Source organism: Salvelinus alpinus, chromosome 2 (genome assembly GCF_045679555.1).
Source record: "Salvelinus alpinus chromosome 2, SLU_Salpinus.1, whole genome shotgun sequence".
NCBI lineage: Eukaryota > Metazoa > Chordata > Actinopteri > Salmoniformes > Salmonidae > Salvelinus > Salvelinus alpinus.
The window spans coordinates 109,232,937-109,254,964 of record NC_092087.1 but is presented as its reverse complement, the minus strand read 5'-3'; the positions used below and the strand labels follow the sequence as shown (position 1 = coordinate 109,254,964).

Genomic DNA, 22,028 nt, shown 5'->3' with positions numbered 1-22,028 from the left:
TCTTACAAGCATTAAAACATATATATGTATTAAATAAATATTGAAAGATAAATGGCATCGACATACAATGTAATGTAAAATAGAAGAACATATTGGAGAAAGCACTAGCCAATACAGTAACAGACTGCCATACAGGCCTAATATCACATTTCAAGATATCTTTGTACACAAATTGTTTAATATTTTATCAGGCTGACTTGAAAGATTATACGCAACATTTTGCTGCGTGGCAATACTGTGTTTGGATTCTGAAGGGCATTTATACAAAAGAGGTAGTCTAGACACTGTATTAATACCATTATGCATTTGAATCCCATCTACAGCTACCATCTAAGATATTAATTTCCCTCCACAAGGGGGCGAACATGTAACGTTTCCAAATTGGGATATTATTGTACATGTATCGTTTCCTAAATGGGATAGTATTGTCCATGTAACGTTTCCAAAATGGGACAGTATTGTCCATGTAACGTTTCCTAAATGGGATAATATTGTCCATGTAACGTTTCCAAAATGGGATGGTATTGTCCATGTAACGTTTCCAAAATGGGATAGTATTGTCCATGTTACGTTTCCAAAATGGGATAGTATTGTACATGTAACGTTTCCAAAATGGGATAGTATTTTACATGTAACGTTATGCCCCCTTGTGAGTTAATAGTATTGCATGCTGTAGCAGGCTATATAAAGAGGAAGACCTCCATTGACGATTCAGTTCGTTGTAACATCTCGTCTGGACAGGTCACCGTCCTTAGTTAACGTTAGCTAGTTCATTATCACAAAAGTGAGAACCGCTCTAGATTGGAAACTTACGTTAATGAGTGTAAAGCCATGTTGGCTTTATGGAAACGATATACAATATATGGGAAAGAATATAGTTCAGGGAAATAATCCAAACCTAGTTGTGCCTAGTTAGGACATAACGTTAGCTAGCTAGATAACGGTACTGTACTGTAGCTCAAACAACGCCGACGGTCAAACCCGGCTTTCTAATATTTACGGTAATTAGCTATAGTAACGTTATGGAAGCTATTCACAGAAAACCAGAATTGACTTCATTATTCATTATTAGTATGTTATATTATTGTTATAAATGATTTCGAGACATATTCATAGCCAAACATCAACCCAACTTAACCTTTTTAACTGTTGTCGCATCCAAACTTGCCACCATCGTTTTCAGTTGTAATTGCGAAGTTCCCGGAAGAAGTCCAGCAACAACGGAGGTTCCTCGATGAACCCACCTTCTAACAAGTTCTTTGAAGAACCTTTTGGGGCTGTTTTTCATTGACCAAGAACCCTGCGGTTCTTAGGGGATCTGAGAACAACTCCAGTTGAACCCTTCATTTTTAGAGTTGTAGTCGGCTCTATTTACTCTCAGATTCAAACATGATGATTAGCATCAACGATCAAGTCAGCTGCTGCTGCTCCAATACAGTATGAGGTGAGACGGTGAACTGATGTTGAACTGGGCAGTCAGCTGCTGCTGCTCCAATACAGTATGAGGTGAGACGGTGAACTGATGTTGAACCGGGCAGTCAGCTGCTGCTGCTCCAATACAGTATGAGGTGAGATGGTGAACTGACGTTGAACTGGGCAGTCAGCTGCTGCTGCTCCAATACAGTATGAGGTGAGACGTGAACTGACGTTGAACCGAGCAGTCAGTTGCTGCTGCTCCAATACAGTATGAGGTGAGACGGTGAACTGACGTTGAACCGGGCAGTCAGCTGCTGCTGCTCCAATACAGTATGAGGTGAGACGGTGAACTGATGTTGAACCGGGCAGTCAGCTGCTGCTGCTCCAATACAGTATGAGGTGAGACGGTGAACTGGGCAGTCAGCTGCTGCTGCTCCAATACAGTATGAGGTGAGACGGTGAACTGATGTTGAACAGGGCAGTCAGCTGCTGCAATACAGTATGAGGTGAGACGGTGAACTGATGTTGAACCGGGCAGTCAGCTGCTGCTGCTCCAATACAGTATGAGGTGAGACGGTGAACTGATGTTGAACCGGGCAGTCAGTCATTCATTCTGTACTCAGTCTGGTCTATCATTGTTGGTATTGAAAAAGCCTACTGCACATTGTGGTGGAAATTCTAACCAATCAGGAGAGACTTTGTCATTTCTTCAAACAATCAACCTTTATTTGATAAGAATTGCAATAATGTAGCTGGTCAGCCCTACACTCTGAGGTGGAAGGCCGAGAGCTCGATGACACAAGGAGTTCAGAAGCATTATATAGTCAAACTATCTTGTGCATATAGAAAACACGTGATCTTGGTGTGTGTCCGTGTGTGGAGAACGAGACACAGACTAACTGGGAATTGGTCGTCTCGTTCTGTAGCAACAGATAGTTATTCTAGTTTTACAGTGAGGTGTCAAAACAACAGGAAATCACTCTAGACACAGTTCCTCTGAAGTACATCAACGGTTCCCTGAATTGGGGCAAGCAAGCGCCTTTGGCCTGTCTGCCCAGAGGGTGTGTCTGGAACTAGTCTAGAGATGTATTAGGGAGTTGTAGTTTCTCTAGAGATAAATCAGATCCAGACTGAACTGTGTGATGTAGTAGGGAGTTGTAGTTTCTCTAGAGATAAATCAGATCCAGACTGAACTGTGTGATGTAGTAGGGAGTTGTAGTTTCCAACAGGCCAATATTCTACATAGTTTAGCTCATAAAAATGAATTAACTACAATGACCATAATCCATTGTGTGCCTACTTGTCTTGTCTAGCATTTCACTACAATAACATCTGCCTGTGACCTATAACATTTGATTTATGAAGGTAATGTGTGTAAAATGTACTTTTCCCCACATCTCTTTACATTGCTTATGCATATTCGGTGGCCTGACTGCGTCAAAGGCCCATCCTGGTAGATCTGAACCTAATGCAGCTTGGAGTGATCAGATGACAGAAGTTACATTTAGGTGCCAGGTGTAACTGAGGCCATAGATGAATCATATCCATTACTTTGAGTGTTTTATATAATATGACTAAATGTGTTTCTTTCTGTGTTGCAGGGGCAGTCATGAAATGGAACGGCAAGGCCACAGAACATGACATAAGCAGAGCTGTGGGAGACCACCTCAATCCCCTGGTAGAGCCGGGGGTGGTGTTTACCACTCCACCAGCAGAGCTGTGGGAGACCACCTCAAGCCCCTGGTAGAGCCGGGGGTGGTGTTTACCACTCCACCAGCAGAGCTGTGGGAGACCACCTCAAGACCCCGGTAGAGCCGGGGGTGGTGTTTACCACTCCACCAGCAGAGCACCTCAAGACCCTGGTAGAGCCGGGGGTGGTGTCCACCACCTAGAGCCCTTCAGCAGGCTGGAAAATGGGATTGATCTGTTTGATCTATTTAATTGCTAGATTGTAGTTATTTCGCCACTATGGTCCTATTTATTGCCTTACCTCCATACTCCATTTACACACACTGTATATATATATTTTGTGTTACTGACTGTACGTTTGTTTATGTGTAACTCTGTGTTGTTTTTTTTGTCACACTGCTTTGCTTTATCTTGGCCAGGTCGCAGTTGTAAATGAGAACTTGTTCTCAACTGGCCGACCTGGTTAAACTATCATTATGACATCATGGTCACCTGGTTAAACTATCATTATGACATCATGGCCACCTGTTTAAATAAAGGTGAAATAAAAATAACATGTTGTTGTTGAAATCAAATCAAGCTTTATTTATACAGCACATTTCAGATATGGATGGATGGATGCAACAGGAACAGGAAAAAAACAAATAAAAGACAATGAAAATAATCAAATATTTAGTACACAAACAGAAGAATAATGAACATTTTAAGGAAATGCCATTGATTAAAATGTTAATATATCCAACCCAAAATATTAGCTTGTTTTTTAGGAGGGGTTCTGAAAGACACTATGGGGGTGTCCACTGAAAATTGACTAGTAACAACAACTAGGACCTAAAAGACACCCACCATGAGACCCACTAAATCTGCCCAAGAAGAGGCAAACAAAAGAAAAACCCACGACAAACTTAAAGACAGGAAGCAAACCAAAAAGGTGGAGCAACTAAAGGTGTTGACTCTCCACATCTATCAAGACAACTGGAGCACTGGGCCAGACACTCTTAAATAGAAACTGGACCAGCTCAGGTGAAACACCTTCCCACTAACGAGATGGACAAGCCAGCACAGGTGTAACACATACTGACTAACGAGGTGACACCAATCAGTGCGTCCTACGAGCTAGACGTGCTAAAGTCCAACCTCAAAACATAAAAAAATATTTCTATATAATAATACACAATAGTATTCTTTTTTTCTCTCAAAATTCTCTTTATAGAATCCGAAAACTCACCAGAGACTCACCAAACCAAGTTGCAATAAATCACTGATATCGATTAGGGGGGAAATCAGGTTGTACCTGATGTTGAAACTAACACAACTAAAAAAAACACATGGAAATGGGAGATATATTTTACCTCACTGGTTAGAGGACAACCTGCAGAAAACAGTCAGCTACATTTTGGAGTGATGCATTTAAATGTAGAGGTCGCTAAACAAAGGAACGCAACACTTATTTGTCATCACTCATCGATATCATGTTGAAATCAATTGTGCCAAGAGGAGGGAGATGAGGTTGCACGTCCTGTTAAAACTAACAGCTCAAAAACCACACAGAATATGGGAATAATGTGTACATCCCTGATTAGAGGACAATTTGTAGAAAATAGATTGCTACATTTTGAAGTGTTGCATTTCGATTCAAGTGGGTCATCAACATGGTAAGTGTAACACAGCTCTTTTTGTGTTAGTCACTTTTTGTTAAATCACATAAATAGTACTCTTCCAATTCAGAGCCTGGATTTCCCCCCTGAGGCTAATATCCATATCATGTTGAAATCAATAGAACAGGGGACAAACATTTAGGGTTCTACATTGTGACATCATTTAAATACTCCTACTACAATGTTAAAACATTCTACATTGTGACATCATTTAAATACTCCTACTACAATGTTAAAACATTCTACATTGTGACATTAATTCATTGATATCATGAAACAACTCCATGTATTTTCTGATGTTTAATCAGAGATCTTTTATCAGTGTACCTCTTCCCACATTGATCACAGCTATGAGGTTTCTCTCCCGTGTGTGTTCTCTGGTGTACAGTCAGAGAGCTAGATGTAGTAAAACTCTTCCCACATTGACCACAGGTATAAGGTTTATCTCCTGTGTGTGTTCTCTGGTGTACAGTCAGAATGCTAGATGTAGTAAAACTCTTCCCACATTGACCACAGGTATAAGATTTATCTCCTGTGTGTATTCTCTGGTGTGATGTCAGCTGGCCAGATCGACCAAAACTCTTTCCACATTGAGCACAGCTATAAGATTTCTCTCCTGTGTGTATTCTCTGATGTGATGTCAGCTGGCCAGATCGACCAAAACTCTTTCCACATTGATCACAGCTATAAGGTTTCTCTCCTGTGTGTATTCTCTGGTGTAGAGTCAGAGTGCTAGATGCAGCAAAACTCTTCCCACATTGATCACAGCTATAAGGTTTCTCTCCTGTGTGTGTTCTCTGGTGTAGAGTCAGTTGGGCAGATGTAGTAAAACACTTCCCACATTGATCACAGCTATAAGGTTTCTCTCCTGTGTGTGTTCTCTGGTGTAGAGTCAGTTGGGCAGATGTAGTAAAACTCTTCCCACATTGACCACAGCTATAAGATTTCTCTCCTGTGTGTATTCTCTGGTGTAGAGTCAGAGTGCTAGATTGACCAAAACTCTTCCCACATTGACCACAGCTATAAGGTTTCTCTCCTGTGTGTATTCTCTGGTGTACAATAAGATGGCTAGATGTATCAAAACTCTTCCCACATTGATCACAGCTATAAGGCTTCTCTCCTGTGTGTGTTCTCTTGTGTGACATCAAGCTGCTTAGGTGAATAAAACTCTTCCCACATTCATTACAGCTATATGGTTTCTCTCCTGTGTGTGTTCTCTGGTGTGATATCAGGTTGCTTAGCTGAGTAAAACTCTTACCACATTGAGTACAGCTATAAGATTTCTCTCCTGTGTGTATTCTTTGGTGTAGAGTCAGAGTGCTAGATTGACCAAAACTCTTCCCACATTGACCACAGCTATATGGTTTCTCTCCTGTGTGTGTTCTCTGGTGTGATATCAGGTTGCTTAGCTGAGTAAAACTCTTACCACATTGAGTACAGCTAAACGGTTTCTCCCCTGTGTGTGTTCTCTGGTGTATCTTCAGATGGCCAGATGTAACAAAACTCTTCCCACATTGATCACAGCTATACGGTTTCTCTCCTGTGTGGATTTTCTGATGAATTTTAATGCCTGCTGAGGAGGTGAATCTCTTCCCACAGTCAGAGCAGCAGTGAGGTTTCTTCCCTGTGGATCTCCGCTGGTGTTTCTTGAAGTGTTCTGATCTGGAGAGACTCTTCTCTGCCTCGTCAGCATCATGAGGTTGTTGAGGCTCCCCAGAGGACCCACGGTAGTCCCGTCTCTCTCCTGTGTGAACAACAAAGTCAGACAGATGGTTAAAGGCCCACAACAGGGGAAATCCACTGTAAAAAGTGATGCCAACAGCGTAGCCATGATGTTGTACAACAATTGACGTCTGTAATGAATGTAATGATTATTTGAAATTTGTCTTAAAATGAGCAAGAACAGTCATATTTTGTCTTGTTTTCACATTAGTAGTAACATCTAAGCTTGTAGACTTGAAATAAGTTATTCATGTTGTTGAAACTCTAAGCACTGTGCCAGACGACTTTGGTCTCCAATATAGGCCCCTTTGTGTTTGCTAAAATTGTATGTAGTATATCTGCCTGGAGCGAAAATGGTGAGCAAAGATTTTAGTTTTTCACAAAGTATTCTGAATGTGATTGGGGGAAAACTCAGGGGAGTAACTTCCATTTCCAGGTTGCTTATGAGTGCATTTCACACTACTTTGGATTATAATTGTAAGGCTCGTTTGAATGTCCTGCTTATAATATGTTTGTGTCATCATCACAAATCAACCGCTTTGTACTTAAAAAACCATTCAACCAGTAAAATGCTCTTTGTCTAGCTTTTCCATCAGCCTGACAATGAGGGTTTGTACACTGTTTGCCAAATTGGCCCATAACTTCACCTAACAACAAATATACCTGTAATGAACGAAGAAGCACTTTGGTTGTTGTTGCATGACATACATAGTGTACTCTAGGACCCATAACAACAACATAGACCTACTGTAGGACCCATAACATTACCTAACATGTAGGACCCATAACTTCACCTAACAATAACATAGACCTACTGTAGGACCCATAACATTACCTAACAATAACATAGACCTACTGTAGGACCCATAACTTCACCAAACAACATAGACCTACTGTAGGACCCATAACTTCACCTAACAACAACATAGACCTACTGTTGGACCCATAACATTACCTAACAACATAGACCTACTGTAGGACCCATAACTTCACCTAACAACAGCATAGACCTACTGTAGGACCCATAACAATAACATAGACCTACTGTAGGACCCATAACTTCACCTAACAACAGCATAGACCTACTGTAGGACCCATAACAATAACATAGACCTACTGTAGGACCCATAACTTCACCTAACAACAACATAGACCTACTGTAGGACCCATAACTTCACCTAACAACAGCATAGACCTACTGTAGGACCCATAACAATAACATAGACCTACTGTAGGACCCATAACAATAACATAGACCTACTGTAGGACCCAAAACTTCACCAAACAACAAATAAAGGAAAATAGCTCTGTGTGTTGTACAATAGCCTATCCATCAAGGAACAGTTCTCTACACATTATGAGCTAAGTATCTCTGTGTGCAAACAGACTAACGAGACCCTACTGTAAATCAAGCAGACAATAACATTATAAACACCAATTTGTTAGGGACGTTGGATCCAACGTGGAGCACGGCATAACTGTCTTTACCAGAGTAATGAATGAAGAAGCACTTTGGTTGTGGTTGCATGTCGTGATGTTTGTCATGTGACTGTCATTCAGAAAATGATTTCCTGGATCAGCTGATGATAGTTGAACATGTGACTAACTAAAAAGCTACAGTATTAAGAATGATGTGTAATTATTGAAGAACTGCGTTAATGACAGTATCCACTTGGGTGTTGTCAATAAAGTTAAGGTAACTCTCGGTTAGAACCATTGGGTTTAGCCAACTCTGAAATTATTTAGGATTTCTGTGCCCACGAAAACTGTTTCCCCAGCGTAACATAAAGAGACACTAAATGATACATAGTTCGAGTGCATTTCATAATTTAAAAAACTGGCTTTATGTCGTTTTTTTTTTTTACTTAGCAATGTCAATAAAAATGTTTCTTTATAATTTAATTTAAATAGAATGTAGATTAACCACAGAGAATGATGTTGAGATACAAAGACTCTTATAATTATTATTACTATTATAAATTAAATGAAACTGTTCCAATAAAATGTGAATATGAAAATCACAACTGGCACCAGATCAGTAGAAATGGTCAGATAACTTGGCACCAAATGGAAAAGGTTGCCGACTGCTGGTGTAGCCTATTACCAGACACTATAGGAGCATAACGACTGCTGGTGTAGTCTATTACCAGAAACTATAGGAGCATAACGACTGCTGGTGTAGCCTATTACCAGAAACTATAGGAGCATAACGACTGCTGGTGTAGCCTATTACCAGAAACTATAGGAGCATAACGACTGCTGGTGTAGTCTATTACCAGAAACTATAGGAGCATAACGACTGCTGGTGTAGCCTATTACCAGAAACTATAGGAGCATAACGACTGCTGGTGTAGTCTATTACCAGAAACTATAGGAGCATAACGACTGCTGGTGTAGTCTATTACCAGAAACTATAGGAGCATAACGACTGCTGGTGTAGCCTATTACCAGAAACTATAGGAGCATAACGACTGCTGGTGTAGTCTATTACCAGAAACTATAGGAGCATAACGACTGCTGGTGTAGTCTATTACCAGAAACTATAGGAGCATAACGACTGCTGGTGTAGCCTATTACCAGAAACTATAGGAGCATAACGACTGCTGGTGTAGTCTATTACCAGAAACTATAGGAGCATAACGACTGCTGGTGTAGTCTATTACCAGAAACTATAGGAGCATAACGACTGCTGGTGTAGTCTATTACCAGAAACTATAGGAGCATAACGACTGCTGGTGTAGCCTATTACCAGAAACTATAGGAGCATAACGACTGCTGGTGTACCCTATTACCAGAAACTATAGGAGCATAATGACTGCTGGTGTAGAATATTATCAGAAATTATAGGAGCATAACGACTGCTGGTGTAGCCTATTACCAGAAACTATAGGAGCAAAACGACTGCTGGTGTAATCTATTACCAGAAACTAAAGGAGCATAACGACTGCTGGTGTAGCCTATTATCAGAAACTATAGGAGCATAACGACTGCTGGTGTAGCCTATTACCAGAAACTATAGGAGGATAACGACTGCTGGTGTAACCTATTACCAGAAACTATAGGAGCATAACGACTGCTGGTGTAGCCTATTACCAGAAACTATAGGAGCATAACGACTGCTGGTGTAGCCTATTACCAGAAACTATAGGAGCATAACGACTGCTGGTGTAGCCTATTACCAGAAACTATAGGAGCATAACGACTGCTGGTGTAGCCTATACCAGAAACTATAGGAGCATAACGACTGCTGGTGTAGCCTATTACCAGAAACTATAGGAGCATAACGACTGCAGGTGTAGCCTATTACCAGAAACTGTAGGAGCATAACGACTGCTGGTGTAGCCTATTACCAGAAACTATAGTAGCATAATGACTGCTGGTGTAGCCTATTACCAGAAACTATAGGAGCATAACGACTGCTGGTGTAGCCTATTACCAGAAACTATAGGAGCATAACGACTGCTGGTGTAGCCTATTACCAGAAACTATAGGAGCATAACGACTGCTGGTGTAGCATATTACCAGAAACTATAGGAGCATAACGACTGCTGGTGTAGCCTATTACCAGAAACTATAGGAGCATAACGACTGCTGGTGTAGTCTATTACCAGAAACTATAGGAGCATAACGACTGCTGGTGTAGTCTATTACCAGAAACTATAGGAGCATAACGACTGCTGGTGTAGCCTATTACCAGAAACTATAGGAGCATAACGACTGCTGGTGTAGCCTATTACCAGAAACTATAGGAGCATAACGACTGCTGGTGTAGCATATTACCAGAAACTATAGGAGCATAACGACTGCTGGTGTAGCATATTACCAGAAACTATAGGAGCATAACGACTGCTGGTGTAGCCTATTACCAGAAACTATAGGAGCATAACGACTGCTGGTGTAGCCTATTACCAGAAACTATAGGAGCATAACAACTGCTGGTGTAGCATATTACCAGAAACTATAGGAGCATAACGACTGCTGGTGTAGCCTATTACCAGAAACTATAGGAGCATAACGACTGCAGGTGTAGCCTATTACCAGAAACTGTAGGAGCATAACGACTGCTGGTGTAGCCTATTACCAGAAACTATAGTAGCATAATGACTGCTGGTGTAGCCTATTACCAGAAACTATAGGAGCATAACGACTGCTGGTGTAGCCTATTACCAGAAACTATAGGAGCATAACGACTGCTGGTGTAGCATATTACCAGAAACTATAGGAGCATAACGACTGCTGGTGTAGCCTATTACCAGAAACTATAGGAGCATAACGACTGCTGGTGTAGTCTATTACCAGAAACTATAGGAGCATAACGACTGCTGGTGTAGCCTATTACCAGAAACTATAGGAGCATAACGACTGCTGGTGTAATCTATTACCAGAAACTATAGGAGCATAATGACTGCTGGTGTAGTCTTACCAGAAACCATAGGAGCATAACATCAGAATTTACGAAGGCCAGCAGCAGCGGGAGGAGTAGGCTAAAGAATACGTTTTTCTGATGGTTAGGCTATCTTGTTTCAGAGGGGTGTCATCAATAGCCCATAATGACAAAGGGAAAAGAGGTAAAAAACAGAAATACCTTATTTACATAAGTATTCAGACCCTTTGCTATGAGAATCAAAATTGCTTTCAGGTGCATCTTGTTTCCATTAATCATCCTTGAGATGTATCTACAACTTGTTCAGAGTCCACATGTGGTAAATTCAATTGATTGGATATGATTTGGAAGGCACACACCTGTCTATATAAGGTCCCACAGTTGACAGTGCATGTCAGAGAAAAAACCAAGCAATGAGGTCGAAGGAATTGTCCGTAGAGCTCCAAGACAGGATTATGTTGAGGCACAGATCTGGGGAAGGGTACCAAAACAATTCTGCAGCATTGAAGGTCCCCAAGAACACAGTGGCCTCCATCATTCATAAATGGAATACTCTTCCTAGAGCTGGTCAACCGGCCAAACTGAGCGATTGGGGGAGAAGGGCCTTGGTCAGGGAGGTGACCAAAAACCTGATGGTCACTCTGACAGAGCTCCAGAGTTCCTCTGTGGAGATGGGAGAACTTTTCAGAAGGACAAACATCTCTGCAGCACTCCAACAATCAGGCCTTTATGGTTGAGTGGCCAGACGGAAGCTACTCCTCAGTAAGACACATGACAGCCTGCTTGGAGTTTGACAAAAGGAACCCAAAGGATGGATGGAATGGAAAAGGTCGCCGACTGCTGGTGTAGCTTATTACCAGAAACTATAGGAGCATAACATCAAAATTTACGAAGGCCAGCAGCAGCGGGAGGAGGAAGAGTTTTTTTCTGATGGTTAGGCTATCTTGATCTCTGGCTCCCGAGTCATTTGTGTGTCTTAATTATTTAATCAAACAGCGTGCTTAAAGCATCAGACCAGTTCAGTACATATAGTTGATTTAATTAAAACACATGGGGCGTGTCTATATATGGAAAAATACACGTTATAACATTTCTACCAATCGAAAGGGCCCTAGTGCATTCATTAAGTTCAGACCACTTCCCTTTTTACACATTTTGTTACGTTACTAAATTAGATTTTTTTTTAAAGAATTAAATGAAAATGTTAAATGTTTTAGAAAATGCTTGAGACTCAAATAAATCGATTAATCATGTTGAGGATATACAGTGTTTGTTTACACATTTGATAAACATAGGAGTAAAAATAGCTTATATTTTGGGTTCTGATGGGGTACGACAGTTGACCTAAGCTCATGAGGCATTTATAAGTGAATTCTTCAAGAAACAATGGGTACATATCATTAATGTGTAAGTCCAAAAATGGATGTAACAACTACTGATTGCCCCTTTAAGACTACATATTGGGCTAATCTAATAGGAGATATTGAGGACTACAGTATTTCAGGCATTGTCATTGGATGCATTTGATCAATTGTTAACGTTTTGTTGATGGTCCACTCTTGATGTGCTACACGTTACAGTGTAGCTTCAGCCATTCCTACAGAACAACATTAAAGTGTAGAAACCCTTTACTGCATATTGGTTCAACGACTACAGAGACGGTACTTACTGGGGTTAAACGGATCTCCAACCTCCTCTTCTTCCTCCAATGTGACAGTCATCTCCCCCTCCTCCCCTTTCACTCCAAAAACTGCATCCTCCTCTCCTTTTACTGTAACTTCCTCCTCTTTTACTGTAACAACCTCCTCCTCTTTCACTCTGAACGCGTCTTCCTCTTCTTTCACTGAAACGTCTTTCTCTTCTTCTTTCACGGTAACAGCCTCACTCTCTACTTGTTTTTGTATTGAAACAGCCTCCTCTTCCACGAAAGCTTCTTTCTCCGTCCAGCAGTCCCCCTCTTCTTTAGCAGGAGAGTAGCTTGGTGAACTCATGGTCGGAGACGTTAGCTAGTTAGCATTAGCGACTAGCCTAGTTCTAAGCTAACTTAGCAAACCAGCTAGCTGACAAACAACGTAAATATATAATTAAATGTGCCAACAAGTACATACGACAGAAGTGTGTTTAATACACAGCGCCTAATATACACCAAAACAGTGTAAAGAGGGTGAATGTTGTAGCTATGTTTGCTAGAAAGCTACCGAGATGTCTGACAAGCTGTTGTTGTTGAAGAAGCGTCCCGTCCACTAGATTATACGTCACACTGGCAGCATCGCCTGAACCTAAAAGACGCACATCGCCATCTGCTGACTGGAGTGGGCAACGCAGTTGATGAACCAAAAGTTTATTTTTCATTTATTTCATAAAAGTTTAATATTATATTAAGTCGTTCAAAGAGAAGCATGTGTTGATTGATTCGTGTTTAATGAGTGAGAATTTAAAACAAGCTTTACACCCACAATCAAATGGTTGTTAATAAATCTAAATCATGGTTTTGTGTTTCTGTATCAAAATGGACTTTTAACAAATTCAAATCCTTTGGAGTCATTTTGACCCCAGCCAAAAGCACCTTTGATAAATAGGACATTTATTTCAAATCAAAATCAAATCACATTTTATTGGTCACATACACGTGTTTAGCAGATGTTATTGGGGGTGTAGTGAAATGCTTGTGGTTCTAGCTCCGACAGTGCAGTAATATCTAACAAGTAATATCTAACAATTTCACAACATATACCCAATACACACAAATCTAAGTATTTGAATCTAGGTTTCTCTGTAGACATGATTCATCCCACCAGAGGGTGGAGGGGCACCTGTATCAGTGGTTTTGACCAGATAGCAACCTGCAGTCACACAGTATAGTGCCTCCCATGTACTCTCCTATGATTGGACATTTCTATACCACGTATCACGTGACTGTGTACAAAACTGCCAATGGTAGAAAACTCTGCCAGAGGTATACAGTGCATTCGTTAAGTATTCAGACCCCTTCACTTTTCCACATTTTGTTACGTTACAGCCTTATTCTAAAATTGAATAATTATTCCCCCTCATCAATCTACACACAATACCCCAAAATGACATCACAATACCCCATAATGACAAACCAAAAACATTTTTTTTTCAAATTTTTGCAAATGTATTTAAGTATTCAGACCCTTTGCTATGAGACTCAAAATTGAGCTCAGATGCATCCTGATTCCATTGATCATCCTTGAGATGTTTCTACAACTTGATTGGAGTCCACCTGTGGTAAATTCAATTGATTGGAGATGATTTGGAAAGGCACAGACCTGTCTATATAAGGTCCCACAGTTCACAATGCATGTCAGAGCAAAAACCAAGCCATGAGGTCAAAGGAATTGTCCATAGAGCTCTGAGACAGGACTGTGTCGAGGCACAGATCTGGGGAAAGGTACCAAAAAATGTATGCAGCATTGAAGGTCCCCAAGAACACAGTGGCCTCCATCATTCTTAAATGGAAGAAGTTTGGAACCACCAAGACTCTTCCCAGAGATGGTCGCCCGGCCAAACTGAGAAATCGGGGGAGAAGGGCCTTGGTCAGGGAGGTGAACAAGAACCCGATGTTCACTCTGACAGAGCTCCAGAGTTCTTCTGTGGAGATGGGAGAACCTTCCAGAAGGACAACCAATCAGGCCTTTATGTAGCAATGATTAAATTGTCTATATTTATTTCAATGGACAATTCTGTGAACTGTTCTGTGAAAGGTGTAGGCTAGAGATGACATGCAGGAGCTTGCAGGGATTTGTAGTCTTGCATGTCATCTACTTTGATGCTAATTCGCATTTTAGAATCCGAGAGTAAAGAGACACAAATATATTGATACAAGTATTTGTATTTATTATGGATCTCCATTAGTTCCTGCCAAGGCAGCAGCTACTCTTCCTGGGGGTTATTATGGATCCCCATTAGTTCCTGCCAAGACAGCAGCTACTCTTCCGGGGGTTTATTATGGATCCCCATTAGTTCCTGCCAAGGCAGCAGCTACTCTTCCGGGGGTTTATTATGGATCCCCATTAGTTCCTACCAAGGCAGCAGCTACTCTTCCTGGGGTTTATTATGGATCCCCATTAGTTCCTGTCAAGGCAGCAGCTACTCTTCCTGGGGTTTATTATGGATCCCCATTAGTTCCTGCCAAGGCAGCAGCTACTCTTCCTGGGGTTTATTATGGATTCCCATTAGTTCCTGCCAAGGCAGCAGCTACTCTTCCTGGGGTTTATTATGGATCCCCATTAGTTCCTGCCAAAGCAGCAGCTACTCTTCCTGGGGTTTATTATGGATCCCCATTAGTTCCTGCCAAGGCAGCAGCTACTCTTCCTGGGGTTTATTATGGATCCCCATTAGTTCCTGCCAAGGCAGCAGCTACTCTTCCTGGGGTTTATTATGGATCCCCATTAGTTCCTGTCAAGGCAGCAGCTACTCTTCCTGGGGTTTACTATGTATCCTCATTAGTTCCTGCCAAGGCAGCAGCTACTCTTCCTGAGGTTTATTATGGATCCCCATTAGTTCCTGCCAAGGCAGCAGCTACTCTTCCTGGGGTTTATTATGGATCCCCATTAGTTCCTGTCAAGGCAGCAGCTACTCTTCCTGGGGTTTATTATGTATCCCCATTAGTTCCTGCCAAGGCAGCAGCTACTCTTCCTGGGGTTTATTATGGATCCCCATTAGTTCCTGCCAAAGCAGCAGCTACTCTTCCTGGGGTTTATTATGGATCCCCATTAGTTCCTGCCAAGGCAGCAGCTACTCTTCCTGGGGTTTATAATGGATCCCCATTAGTTCCTGCCAAAGCAGGAGCTACTCTTCTTGGGGTTTATTATGGATCCCTATTAGTTCCTATCAAGGCAGCAGCTACTCTTCCTGGGGTTTATTATGGATCCCCATTAGTTCCTGCCAAGGCAGCAGCTACTCTTCCTGGGATTTATTATGGATCCCCATTAGTTCCTGCCAAGGCAGCAGCTACTCTTCCTGGGGTTTATTATGTATCCCCATTAGTTCCTGCCAAGGCAGCAGCTACTCTTCCTGGGGTTTATTATGTATCCCCATTAGTTCCTGCCAAGGCAGCAGCTACTCTTCCTGGGGTTTATTATGTATCCCCATTAGTTCCTGCCAAGGCAGCAGCTACTCTTCCTGGGGTCCAGCAAAAATAAAGGAAGTTATACCATTTTAAAAACATTACAATGTCATCTTGTTTTTACATGGCATTGTAGATTTTAGCGGTATACAGAATGTATTTTGGATATTTTCAGTGTATTTTTTAACCCTTTCAGACAATGGATTAATCGTAAATTAAAGTTCTCAAGTCTGACAGTCCAAACAAAAACACAAATTCTCAGTCAGAAACACAAGTCAGAACACAGTCTCTCTATTCTCTCATGTGTTTTCAGGTCCTCTGACTGGGAAAATGTCTTTCCACAATGAGAGCAGTGGTATGTCTTCTCCTCCTGTGTATTTGTATGTATTCTTTCATGCTCTTTCAGGTACCTTAACCGGGTAAATCTCTTTCCACAGTGGGAGCAGTGGTGCATCTTTTTTCCTGTGTGTGTCCTCTCATGCTGGTTCAGGTTTCCTAACTGGGTACAACTCTTTCCACAATGGGAACATTGGAAAGGCTTTTCTCCTGTGTGTGTCCTCTCATGCCTTTCCACGCTCCCTAACCACCTAAAACTCTTTCCACACAAGGAGCAGTGGTAAGGCTTCTCTTCTGTGTGTATTCTCTTATGTGTTTTCAGGCTCCCTAACTGAGTACAACTCTTTCCACACTGGGAGCAGTGATGTCGTCCTGCTGGTTTGGATGTCTCTGGGTCTGGTTCTCCTGAAGGACTCTTCCTGCTGTCAGAAGGAGAGTCTGGTCTCTCTCTTGTCAAAGACAAACAGATTATTTAATTAAACAGACTTGAATGAAACCTCCACATGATAAAACTTCCTATGACGTTTAATCTAGACTAGATCCCTCAACCACCTGAAGTCAGTTTTCACAAGTATTATTAAACCGACTTCAAAATTCAGGTCTCTGTGTGCTTCTTAGGATGTCCAGGCAGGTGATTCACTTCTAACTTAAGTCTTGCAGGTGTTTACATGGTTTGACACATCTGCCAGGTGATTCACTTCTAACCAAAGTCTTGCAGGTGTTTACATGGTTTGACACATCGGCCAGGTGATTCACTTCTAACTTAAGTCTTGCAGGTGTTGACATGGTTTGACACATCTGCCAGGTGATTCACTTCTACCTTAAGTCTAGCAGGTGTTGACATGGTTTGATCTGCCAGGTGATTCACTTCTACCTTAAGTCTAGCAGGTGTTGACATGGTTTGATCTGCCAGGGGATCCACTTCTACCTTAAGTCTAGCAGGTGTTGACATGGTTTGATCTGCCAGGGGATCCACTTCTACCTTAAGTCTAGCAGGTGTTGACATGGTTTGATCTGCCAGGTGATTCACTTCTACCTTAAGTCTAGCAGGTGTTGACATGGTTTAATCTGCCAGGGGATCCACTTCTACCTTAAGTCTAGCAGGTGTTGACATGGTTTGATCTGCCAGGGGATCCACTTCTACCTTAAGTCTAGCAGGTGTTGACATGGTTTGATCTGCCAGGGGATCCACTTCTACCTTAAGTCTAGCAGGTGTTGACATGGTTTGATCTGCCAGGGGATCCACTTCTACCTTAAGTCTAGCAGGTGTTGACATGGTTTGATCTGCCAGGGGATCCACTTCTACCTTAAGTCTAGCAGGTGTTGACATGGTTTGATCTGCCAGGGTATCCACTTCTACCTTAAGTCTAGCAGGTGTTGACATGGTTTGATCTGCCAGGGGATCTCAAATCAGTACTAGTATTATTATCACTTTGTTGTACTTTTACCCCTTTTTCATGAAATCCAATTGCAACTCCCCTACGGACTCGGGGGAGAGGCGAAGGTCGAGAGCCATGCATCCTCCTAGACACGACCCTGCCAAGCCACACAGCACTTCTTGACACACTGCTCGCTTAAAACTTCTTATGGCTGAGATCCCGGTAACGGGATCGATATGACAACAGCCAGTGAAAGTGCAGGGCGCCAAATTCAAACAACAGAAAACTCATAATTAAAATTCCTCATACATACATGTATTTTATACCATTTTAAAGGTAATCTTATTGTTAATCCCACCAAAGTGTCCGATTTCAAATCGGATTTTCTGCGAAAGCACCACAAACGATTATGTTAGGTCACCGCCAAATTCTCCAGCCAAAGATAGGAGTCACAAAAAACACAAATAGAGATACAATTAATCACTAACCTTTGATGATCTTCATCAGATGACACTCATAAGACTTCATGTTACACAATACATGTATGTTTTGTTTGATAAAGTTCATATTTATATAAAAAAATCTGAGTTTAAATTGGCGTGTTACGTTCACTAGTTCCAAAAACATCCAGTGATTTTGCATAGCCACATCGATTCAACAGAAATACTCATCATAAATGTAGATGAAAATACAAGTTATACACATGGAATTATAGATATACCTCTCCTTAATGCAACCGCTGTGTCAGATTTCAAAAGAACTTTACGGAAAAAGCAAACCATCCAATGATCTGAGACGGCGCTCAGAACAATAGTCAAATTAGCCGCCATGTTGCAGTCAACAGAAACGAGAAAATACATGATAAATATTCCCTTACCTTTGATGATCTTCATCAGAATGCACTCCCAGGAATCCCAGGTCCACAATAAATGCATAGTAAGTCAGAACACAGCCTCTCTATTCTCTCGTGTGTTTTCAGGTCCTCTGACTGGGAAAATGTCTTTCCACAATGAGAGCAGTGGTATGTTGTCTCCTCCTGTGTATTAGTATGTTGGAAAGGCTTCTCTCCTGTGTGTTTTCTCTCATGCTTTTTCAGAGTCCCTGACCACCTAAAACTCTTTCCACAGTGAAAACAGTGATAAGGCTTTTCTCCTGTGTGTATTCTCTCATGCGTTTTCAGACTCCCTGACCATCTAAAACTCTTTCCACAGTGAGAACAGTGATAAGGCTCTTCTCCTGTGTGTATTCTCTCATGCGTTTTCAGACTCCTTGACCACCTAAAACTCTTTCCACAGTGAGAACAGTGATACGGCTTTTCTCCTGTGTGTATTCTCTCATGCGTTTTCAGACTCCCTGACCACCTAAAACTCTTTCCACAGTGAGAACAGTGATACGGCTTTTCTCCTGTGTGTATTCTCTCATGCGTTTTCAGACTCCCTAACCACCTAAAACTCTTTCCACAGTGAGAACAGTGGTGTTGGTTAGGCGTCTCTGGGTCTGTTTCCTCTGAGGAACTCTTCCTGCTGTCAGAGTCTGGTCTCTCTCCTGCCAAAAGACAAACAGATTATTTAGTTAAACAGAGAGACCTGAATGAAGCCTGTATTAAATAAAATTGTCTTCCTATGAGGTTTAATCTAGACTAGATCCCTCAATAACCTGAGGTCAGTCTTCACAACATTAAATCATTAAAAATAAACTTGGTGACGGTGAGATTTAAAAACAAATGATGTAGAGCTCCAAATCTAATCTCTCAGGGAATGTCATGATGTCATAATAAGAGCTCTATAATAATAGATAATGTCATGGTTACAGGCTGAGCAGAGCTCTATAATAATAGATCATGTCATGTTTATAGTCCCGTGTGGCTCAGTTGGTAGAGCATGGCGCTTGCAACGCCAGGGTTGTGGGTTCATTCCCCACGGGGGGACCAGGATGAATATGTATGAACTTTCCAATTTGTAAGTCGCTCTGGATAAGAGCGTCAGCTAAATGACTTAAATGTAAATGTAAATGTTTATAGGCTGAGCAGAGCTCTATAATAATAGATAATGTCATGTTTACAGGCTGAACAGAGCTCTATAATAATAGATAATGTCATGTTTATAGGCTGAGCAGAGCTCTATAATAATAGATAATGTCATGTTTATAGGCTGAGCAGAGCTCTATAATAATAGATAATGTCATGGTTACAGGCTGAGCAGAGCTCTATAATAATAGATAATGTCATGTTTATAGGCTGAACAGAGCTCTATAATAATAGATAATGTCATGTTTATAGGCTGAACAGAGCTCTATAATAATAGATAATGTCATGTTTATAGGCTGAGCAGAGCTCTATAATAATAGATAATGTCATGGTTACAGGCTGAGCAGAGCTCTATAATAATAGATAATGTCATGGTTACAGGCTGAACAGAGCTCTATAATAATAGATAATGTCATGTTTATAGGCTGAACAGAGATGGTTGTTTGCCATTCTGTGAGACAATTAATTTGTGATTTTGTGGTGGGGGGACTCTGATGGTATACACATGTTACAGTTAAGCAATAAGACCCGAGGAAGTGTGGTATATGGCCAATATAGCATGGTTAAAGACTGTCCTTAAGCACGACGCAACGCAGAGTGCCTGGATACAGCCCTTAGCCGTGGTATATTGGCCATATATCACAAACCCCTGGGGTGGATTATTGCAATTATAAACTGGTTACCAACGTAATTAGAGCAGTAAAAATACATGTTTTGTCATACCCGTGGTATACGGCCTGATATACCACGGCTGTCAGCCAATCAGCATTCAGGGCTTTAATCACCCATTTTAAAATGTAGCTTTAACATTATATTATCACATAAATTCCTATAGTACAGAACAACATTTTCAAGTATAGAATTTCAGTAGCATGCTGCTTAAAAACCACACATTCATTCAAAACCTTTAGAGAGTTAGAGCCCGTTTTTAAGACAGTACTTACTGGTGGTAATCAGATCTCCTGACTCCTCTGTCAATATGACCGTTATCTCTCCCTCTTTCTCCTTCTTCACTCCAAAAACTGCATCCTCCTCTTTCTCTTCCTCCTCCTCTTCTTTTACTGTAACATCCTCCTCCTCCTCTTTCACTCTGAACGCGTCTTCCTCTTCTTTCACTGTAACAGCCCCATCCTCTACTTCTTGTTTTACTGTAACATCCTCCTCTTCCTCCTCCTCTTTCACGACAATGTTCAACCCCAGAGCTTCTTTCTCCGTCCAGCAGACCTCGTCTTCTTTAACAAGAGTGGGGATGTTTAGGGAGCTCATGGTCGGAGATGTTAGCTAGCTAGTTAGCATTAGCGACTAGGCTAGCGCTAGGCAAATTTAAGACGTCTGCCTGACTAACAACGTAAATATGAAAATAAATGGGGCAACTCGCTATAAAACAGAAGTATGTCTAAAACAAATAGGCAAATATGCACTGAAACAGTCTAAAAAGCTTGAATGTTTTGGCCATGTCGCCTAGCAAGCTACTGAAGTGACTGACTCGCTGTTGTTGTTGAGGTGTCCCGTCCACTAGATTATACGTCACACTGGCAGCATCGTCATCAGCTGACTGGAGTGGGTAACGCAGTCTAAGGAAATGTTTATTTTATTTCCTGACAAAAAATTGTATTTTAAAATGTATTTCATTAAATAATATTATATTGATACGTCCAAAAGAAAGCATGTGTTGATTGATTAGTGAAGATTTGTAATGAATGAGAATTTAAACTTTACATCTAACGCTGCATTTAAGGCAATGTCATATTCACTCAGTCAAACAAACGCTCTGCAGCGTCTGGTTTAACAGTGATCTACGTTCTATGAAAGCTGCTGGGAGCAAACTGGAGAATAGCTAGAGGAAAACAACGCGAACTGTGCATCCCCAGGCCCTGGTATATCACCAGACTGTACAAACCTAACTACATCCCCAGTCACTGGTATATCACCAGACTGCATACAAACCTAACTGCATCCCCAGGCCCTGGTATATCACCAGACTACATACAAACCTAACTGCATCCCCAGTCCCTGGTATATCACCAGACTACATACAAACCTAACTGCATCCCCAGTCCCTGGTATATCACCAGACTGCATACAAACCTAACTGCATCCCCAGTCCCTGGTATATCACCAGACTGCATATAAACCTAACTGCATCCCCAGGCCCTGGTATATCACCAGACTGTACAAACCTAACTACATCCCCAGTCACTGGTATATCACCAGACTGCATACAAACCTAACTGCATCCCCAGGCCCTGGTATATCACCAGACTACATACAAACCTAACTGCATCCCCAGTCCCTGGTATATCACCAGACTACATACAAACCTAAC

The 22,028-nt window shown here is 41.4% G+C and overlaps 2 protein-coding genes and 1 long non-coding RNA gene across 3 annotated transcripts in view; all 3 read right to left on the bottom strand.

The window, feature by feature from the left end:
- Nucleotides 1–22,028, bottom strand: part of LOC139550433 (uncharacterized) — a 401,870-nt gene that overhangs the window by 322,691 nt on the left and 57,151 nt on the right. The gene's annotated exons all lie outside the window — the stretch shown is intronic.
- On the bottom strand, nucleotides 3,664–6,595 carry LOC139549512 (zinc finger protein 271-like; the record flags this gene model as incomplete). The annotated part of the gene is made up of 1 exon (XM_071360090.1): nucleotides 3,664–6,595. A coding segment is annotated over one exon (1,563 nt), but the record flags the coding sequence as incomplete, so codon positions are not given.
- Nucleotides 15,748–21,212, bottom strand: LOC139549480 (zinc finger protein 32-like). The gene is made up of 2 exons (XM_071360037.1): nucleotides 20,647–21,212; nucleotides 15,748–19,221 (listed from the first exon to the last, which is right to left on the bottom strand). The coding sequence occupies exons 1-2, from the start codon at nucleotides 20,966–20,968 to the stop codon at nucleotides 18,569–18,571; spliced, it is 975 nt and encodes a 324-aa protein (XP_071216138.1). The 5' UTR covers nucleotides 20,969–21,212; the 3' UTR covers nucleotides 15,748–18,568.

Bases quoted from the DNA above. Each gene is read 5' to 3' on its own strand.
- LOC139549480 (XM_071360037.1), bottom strand. From the start codon at position 20,968: ATGAGCTCCCTAAACATCCCCACTCTTGTTAAAGAAGACGAGGTCTGC. The intron at 19,222-20,646 runs GTAAGTACTGTC...GTCTTTTGGCAG, and splicing joins AGGAGATCTGATTACCACCA to GAGAGAGACCAGACTCTGAC.